General features: G+C 38.5%; 1 protein-coding gene across 1 annotated transcript in view; it reads right to left on the minus strand.

Annotated features, from left to right (window-relative positions):
- The window catches only part of CIRSR (corepressor of RBPJ and splicing regulator), a gene marked incomplete at its 5' end in the record, with an annotated part of 29,331 nt that extends 22,973 nt beyond the window's left edge, over nt 1-6,358 (minus strand). Inside the window, 2 exons of the mRNA XM_084239664.1 lie at nt 2,535-2,629; nt 6,287-6,358. Coding sequence (XP_084095790.1) covers nt 2,535-2,629; nt 6,287-6,358 — 167 coding nt within the window. The remainder of the gene's footprint in view (nt 1-2,534; nt 2,630-6,286) is intronic.
- Nucleotides 6,359-8,071: the final 1,713 nt, after the last annotated feature.

Raw genomic sequence — 8,071 nt, forward strand, 5'->3', positions numbered from 1 at the left:
GAAGGATCAAACAGTTTTGGAAAAACGAGTCTCTCTCTGACTTTAGGAAGTCAAACCCAATTAAAGCTGGTAAAAGTCAAAGTCAATGAGAGAATCAAATTCTTCAATGAAGCTAATGAAGAGAGAAGAGTTTAAAGGTACTCTATAAGAGATTGATTACTATATGGAATCAATGTCTGCTGCACCTCAAAAACTCTTGTTCTAACAATGGAAGTTCCCTGTTTGAGGCTTAAGAGATATATGCCGCACCTTTTAGAAAAAAGTTCTACAACAAATTGAATGACTGGTTGAGTTGAGTTTTAATTAATAAGATCAAAGTAAACTATTGATTATAAAGAAGAAGGCTATGGAATGAATAGAATTTCCTGTTATATTTGGAAAAGTTAGTAACAAAGGATATACTACATGATCATAATTCCTCTCCTCTTATTTCCATTAGAGTTAATAAAGAACTGGGGGAATAAAGGAAAGAGCAAAAAGATGAAGGTATCTATAGCTATACAATGGAATGTTATTCAGCAATAAAAAGGAATGAATAACTGATACATGGTACAACATGGACAAACTTCAAAAACATTATATTAAATGAAAGAAGCCTGTTACAAAAGACCACATGTTGTTTGATCCCATTTATATTGCATGTCCAGAAGAGGCAAATCTATAGACATAAAGTAAGTTAGTAGTCACACAGGGTTGAGAAGCAGAAGGGGGAAATGGGAAGTGGTTGCTCATGGGTACAGTATTTCTTTTTTGATGATGAAAATGTTCTCAAATTAGACTATGATGATGGCTCCAAAACTCTGTAAATACATTCAAAATGTACATCATACACTTTAAACAACCATGCAAAATATAATTTATATTATGTTAATACCACTTACAACATTAAAATCAAGCACATAAAAAGCTCACTATCACTATTTTAGGGAAATATAAATCAAAACCATGAGATGCCAGTTTACATTCATTAGGATGACAATTCTAAAAAAGAAAAAGGAAAATAACAAACATTAGTGAAAACGTGGAGAAAATGCAAGTCTGGCACATTATTGGTAGGAATGTAAAATGATACAGGAACTAGGGAAAACAGCTTGGTGGTTTACAAAAGCTAAACATAGAATAACCATATGATTCAACAATTCTATTCCTACATGTATGTTCAAAGGAACTGAAGGCAAGGTCTTGAATAGGTATTTCTTTAAAATATATATATATATATTTTTATTTATGCATATAAGAGCCGGGGTATAGGCCAGGAGTGTGTGTAGGGGTGAGAGAGGGTGAGAGGAATCACCAGAGACAGAGTGGGGAGCAGAACAGGCAGACTGACTGAAATACACTGTTGAGGGGAGCATCGAGACAGGAGAGGCCTGCTGCATCATGTGGGTTAGCTCTCTGGCCGGGGATCAAACTTATGCCGTAGTGGCTGCGGAGAGCTTCATAGTGCTGACTTAACCCCTTGAGCCACCAGAGATGTCCTGATGTAGGTATTTCTAAGCCAGTTTTTATAGCAGCATTATTCACTAATAGCCAGAAGGTAGAAGCAGCCCGTGTTCATTAACAAATGAATGATCAATATAGGTGAGTCTTGAACTCTAATGGTAGTATACATAGGTTTTTTTGACATTCTATTTGAGTGAATATTAAAAAAGTATGTAAGAAGTCTCAGCAGTTCAAATGTAGATTTTTACTGTTCTTCTAAGCTTCGCTGAATTTGCTCACAAACTATATATGGAGTCACATCAATTACAAGTAAGGTTGGAAAAAGTGGTCATCTACAGGTAAAATGAGTAAGAATAGTTCATGGGTGAAGAAAATTTTATCATTGGGGCATCCAATTAAAACAAAGCTCAGTGATCAAAAAAAGATAAACTCAGGCCTCCCTGGTGGCACAGCAGTTGAGCGATGGGCTGTGAAGCTGCCCACAGCCTCTACAGCCCCGGTTTGATCCATGGCTGCCAGTGAGGGTCCCACATAGCGTGCAGATCTCTCCTGCTGCGCCCGCTGCTCCCCTCAGCAGTGTACTTCGTCCGTCTGCCTGTTCTGCTCCCGCTCTGGCTCTGGTGAATTCTCTTACCTCCTGTGCTTCTCACTATACCCAGAGCTTGTGTAAATGGCATGAGTTTATCTCATGCCATTTGCAGCAACTTGGATGGCACTTGAAAGGATTATGCTAAGTGAAGTCAGAAGAAGAATGATAAATAGCAAATGGTTTCACTTCTTTGTGGAATACAGATAAACCAAGCAAAGGGTCAGGAAAAAGACAAAACTTGTAAGCTGACCTTAGATCTGAGGTAAACAGCAGGGGAGGAAGAGGGATCAAAGCAGGTAATGAAGAGCACAAGGGATTGTGATGGATCATAGGTGCTACTGTGGTGGAAGAATCATACAGACTACATTAGAGGGGAGAAATCAAATACCATCCAAAAATTAACAAAGATCAATGTAAGGGGGGGAAAAATGCTTATTTAATTCAGTTAGGGATCATTCTAATGAAGCTGGTTATTCTAAAGCACCAGCATAGAATTTCTTACCTATTATCATATGATTCCTGTTCTTTAAGATACTGTTGCATTAATTCTTCTTGTTTTTTCTTATCATATGATATTTTCTGTTCTGCCATCCATACCTAAATTAGTAATGGAAAAAAATTTTAAATAGTTGGATTTAAATTAAATAGGAAATTTGTTTTTCTTTCATGATAAAATACAAGATGATACTGTACACAGTTTAAACATACTCAATTTTGATCACCATGACACCACAAAATAATAGCTGAAAAATCTGATTTGTGCCTTGTTACAAATGCTAAATGCAACCATTCAAATTGCTTAACTATTAGACACATATGCTGAAAGTGTTTATTAGTGGAAATACCAATTCTAGAGTTATGACTGATATCAAACTGCCCTATTTGGATTCTAGTATCAAAAAAACATGCTAAGCTTTCAGGCAAAAAAAAAAAAATCAAGGTTGAGAACCACCGTGAGCATCTGTGGTACAGCAACTTTCTTTAGTCACTCTCTGGGCGACCTCAGAGAACCACCATCTCTCTACACATAATATGTGTAGTATAGAAAGTTTTTTAGCATAGGACACAACCAGAAGAGTTAAAAAATGCTCAAGAGTTAAAAAATGACACCCCAAGGGAAGAGAAAATGAAGGACAAGGGGGAGAAAAAAAAAGAAAATGAAAGGCAGATGTAGAAAAAAGGGAAAAAGACATGAGAGGAAGCAGAGATAGGGTAGAGGTGCATCAGATGTCCTAGACTTGCTCAGGGACACCAACACCACAGGCATAATGTGTCTGTATGTTAAAGTCTCAAAATTCTAACCCTATATGAATAAAAAGTCCACATAACTTATGCAAAGATATTAATTATGTTATATCCAGGCTTAAAAGGTATCAAAGCCTTTATTCACATCTTAAAAAAAAAGGACAAAGTGTTTGGCAACCATTCAACATAAAACCGCAAGTCAAAACTTTCTCTCCAAATGTGCTAAGTTTTAAGAAGGTAAATTCGAGGACAAATACTTAAAAATTACTAACTGTGGGTAGAGGGAGACAAGTGTGGGAGAAGGATGTGGGACAAAACTGCCATTATTCAATTTTTGGAGCAAAACAGGGGTAGTTACTAGTATTTTAGTAACACTGAGACAGGAAGGTTCTATAAGGACACAATTTGAGACAGTGACAAGAAAAATCATTATGGAGATAAAGGCAAAAGCTGACATGAAAGGAGAACGCTTTAGAGACAGAACATACCAGAAATGTTTTTCAGTATTAGTTTCTGAAAGCTTCTTCCACTGACTTAAAAACCTATACTTGGGATAGGCAGTAAAAGGCACATGTTTGGAGTTTTCAGTGTAGTTCAAAAGGCAAAGAGTGCAACAGATAAATATAATGTATTGTTGCTTGGTGGAATAACATTAACAACAACATTGTAATGAATAACATTATTTCTACAAGAATACATGCCATCAATTTAAATCTTTTGATTTTATGAAGTTATTTTACAAATTTCAAAAACTCAATAGTTTAAATACATATTAAGTACTTATCATGGATTGGAATAAGAAGTAACAAACACATTCTTGCCTTTAAAATGCTTAGAAATCTGCTAATAGAAAACCATATTGACTTTTCTATATGTTAAAATTATTTTATAATAAAGATGCAAACTGTGCACATAAATAATAACAGTGAGGTTTGGTTTTTGGAGAACAGAAACATGTAGAAGGTAAAGAAATAGAATAAGACAAGGATTAACTTTAGGGGACAGGGAGGAAGGATATAATAAAGGAATAGAAGTTTTGGTTTTTTGAAGTCATTTAATTTTTAATTATGTAACTATACTCACAGGGCAAGATACTACTGGCAGTGGGAACTCAGGAAAAGATCCAAAGGTGTAAAATAGAAAGTAAGTATTTTGATATTACTAGAGTATTAAAATATGAGGAAGAAGAACAGCAGGAGGGGATGATAAAGTAAAAATAAACTGGATCCAGATTACTTGGACTTAATTCTATAGTATTTTAATAAGGCGCTGGAAGAAATCAGAGTCGTGCTTTAAAGAAACTATTTGGAAACAAGCCATATATTCATCAACTGGTGAAGGATAAATAAAACATACTGCAATGGAATTATTAAACAACAAAAAGGGATGATATACTGATGATTCTAAAATACAGATAAACTTTGAAGACATTATGCTAAGCAAAAAAAGCTAGTCACAAAAGACCAGAGGATTTCATTTATATGAAATGTGCAGAATGGGCAAATTTACAAAAACAGCAGATTAATGGAGCAATGATTAAAGACAAATGGGGAGTGACTGCAAACAGACAGGAGTTTTGTTATGGGGGGAGGGAGGAATACACTTTGTGGTGATGACTACACAAATCTGCAATTATACTAAAAAACAAGAATTGTACACTTTGAGTGGGTAATTGTATAGTATACGAATTATATCTCAATCAAGGTGTTAAATACAAAATATTATCTGATGGACATGTAGAGAATGAATTTGAAGAGAGGACAAGACTAAAGGCAGAAAAAGCCTTGCAGGTAAGAGTAACAGTCTAGGTTAAAGATGAAGGTAGAAGTTAATTAAGACCAGTTAATTAATTTCTGACTTGGGTATCTGGATGAAGGATTGTATCACTACCCGTATTTCCTACTAACATAAGCTAGAAAGCAGATTTAGGATGAAAGATAAGTTTCATTTCAGATTTGTTGTGTTGGAGATGCCTGCAGGACATCAAGAATAAGTTGTCTAGCATACAGTTATTTTGAGGTGCCTTGAGCTGGGGGAGAGATCTCGAATTGTAGATTTGATAGTCATAAATAAATAGAGGACGTAGTTAAACCCATGAAATCAATGTGACTGCACCGGAAAGCACATACAGTAAGCAAGATGTAAGCCAAAGATGAAAATGCTAGGGAGTACCTCTATTTAGGAGCAGGGTATGAATAAGTATGTGTGTAAGGGCAATTAACAGTTTATTGATCACTTCCTCTTTGAATGGACACAGTGCTAAGTGGTATTTTGTTTTAAATTCTTTACCTACACCATCTTCTACAGTCTTCGTAACAATTTCACAAGTCAAGGCAAACCGACACTGATCATTCCTAATTTATAGGAGACTGAGGAGCAGGAATATTAACATTTTGTACAAGACCTCAGGGCTAAAAGTGTGCAATAACTAGACTCCAGGTCTGAATCCAAAGGTCATATTCTTCCCACTTTATTCTGCTTTCCACTGCTACACCATTCAGCACTTTTCTGTAACAGCACCTAGCAGACACATAATTGTTTACTGAAAACTTCATCAAGGCCATTAAACAGGTACTATATGATGGGATGGGATTAAAAAAGAGGACGAAAGGGGTCAATTTCTCTTTTAAGATGTTAAATAAATAGGAGGTCGTTTTTGCAATGATAGTAGAGTTCTGAAGCGGTAATTTTGGGCCTCAGGAAAGAAAAAAAAATCAGTATCTGCTGAGAGAAATAATGAGGTTTTCACACGTTATAGATTTACATGGTACCGCACATAGAGGCGAAGGGAGCCGCCCATTTTTTGGATGAGGTAGAATAAACCTCGAAGGCCATCTTTATCAGCGACTGTCTCGGGGCGAAGAAAGGGCAAGAGCCCCCGAGTTTTAGGCCTGGAAAAAGAGGCGACTGTCCCTAGCATCCTAGAGAAACCGCCGCTCTCACCTCAAGAAGCCCTGAGAACCCAGGAGCTAGGGCCGGGACCCGCCCGAGCTCCCCTTACTTACTCACTTTTTTGATATTGGATTTGGAGGCGGGATGAAAGTCCTTCTTGCACATGAAATTGGCGAAGGATTTCCCCATTTTGGAGCCTAAGCTGGGAAAGTCAGGGGCTAGGTCTGGGAGCAACGTAAATAAACCCTACCGCCTAACCGGAACTGCGCTTCCGCGGGGCGGGAACTTCCGGGGTCAAAGGTGGCGGCTTCCGGACGCCAGCGCCATGTTTGGCGCGCCTCCTTCGTCAACACTTTTCACTTGACTACCTCCGTGGCCAGGTGAGGGGTGTTCCCCGCGGTGGAAGGGGCGTAGTTGAGGCAGGAATTGAAAAGACTGCGGCGGCGCCGGCTGCGCTCGGAGCGCCGCTGCTGGGGGTGCTGAGCGCGGAGCCGCCACGGCGCTTCTGCGAAAGAAGCTGGAAATTCGAGACCTTTATTCTCAGTGAACGCTATTTTTTTTTCAAGATTTATTTATTTATGCGTACAAGAGCTGGGGTACAAGCCAGAATTGTGGAGGGTGAGAGGATTCGCAGAGACAGAGCAGGCAGATCCACTGAAATACACTGCTGAGGGGAGCAGCAGGCGAGTCAGGAGAGGTCTGCTGCGCCATGTGGGTTGTTCCCTGGCTGGCTGGGGATCGAACCCGTGCTGCAGAGGCTGTGGACTGCTTCATAGTGCGGTGTTTAACCCCTTGCGCCACCAAGGAGACACTATTTTCTGTTAACTCTAACACGAGTTACATAAGTATTTCTGCCCCAATTTTCCACCTGTGTTATGAAAATAGTAATTCTTGCCCAAACTGTAGTATGTTTGTGAGGATGAAACGAAGTTGTGTTTCTGAAAGCGTTTTAGTATGAACCAAAGCGTATAAAATAGAATCACTCTGTGTATGGCGAAGACTATGGATGGCGCCTGGCCCAGTTAAAAAACGCTTCACACACATAGAAGTGAGTAACGGCTCTCGAGACCGCCCCTCCTCATGGGCTAGGGAGTCTTCCCAACTAGGCCACGTGTTTCCTGAGCTTCCGCTCGGACCCCACTTAGCCTCATCATTTAGTGCCACTTGCTAGGTCTGGAGGCTCCAGAGATTTGAATGGAAGTGGCTGCAGCTTCTGTAGGGACCCACCGACCAAGTCCTCTCGCGGGTGTGTGTGTGCGCGTGTGATGTCAAGAATGTGCCTTTTGTAAGAGATTTACTCTGATGACAAATAATAAATTTTCAATTTAGTTACTGTGCCAGGCACTGCACAGTGCATTAGATATTGACTTACTAAAATCTCATAATAACCCCATGAGATACATACCGATGAGGCAGGGAACGTAGCTTGCCAAGATTATGAGTGATGGAACAAACCCTGGATTCGGGACACAGGGAAAAACAGATGCCATTTTGACCTCTCTTTCCATCACTGAGAAAAAGAGAAAAACTTTCAGGAGCTTCACACTGCAGTTCTTTCTTATTTTCTTTTTAACGGAACATTTATTAGATTTAAAATTTGTTTTTTTAGATTATTGGTACTTATTTAGCCTGTGTAAAGACATTCCAAGGTATGGGCTTTATAAAATAAAGAAGAAAATTATATAAAACAGTGACTTCTGGCAGCAAAAGGAAAAGTTTGAAACACTGTAGTGCTCTACTAAAATTGAATCTTAAAATTTAAAGTTTTCCAACTTACAAATGAAGATGTAATTTGATACTAAATTTACCATAAGGATTTACAAGTTATATACGGAAATTTCCGTAGGACGCTTCCTCCTGGAAATCAGTAATTTGGAATTTTGACATTTTTGCATTTGTCTG

Source organism: Talpa europaea (genome assembly GCF_964194135.1).
Source record: "Talpa europaea genome assembly, chromosome: 1".
Taxonomy (NCBI): Eukaryota; Metazoa; Chordata; class Mammalia; order Eulipotyphla; family Talpidae; genus Talpa; species Talpa europaea.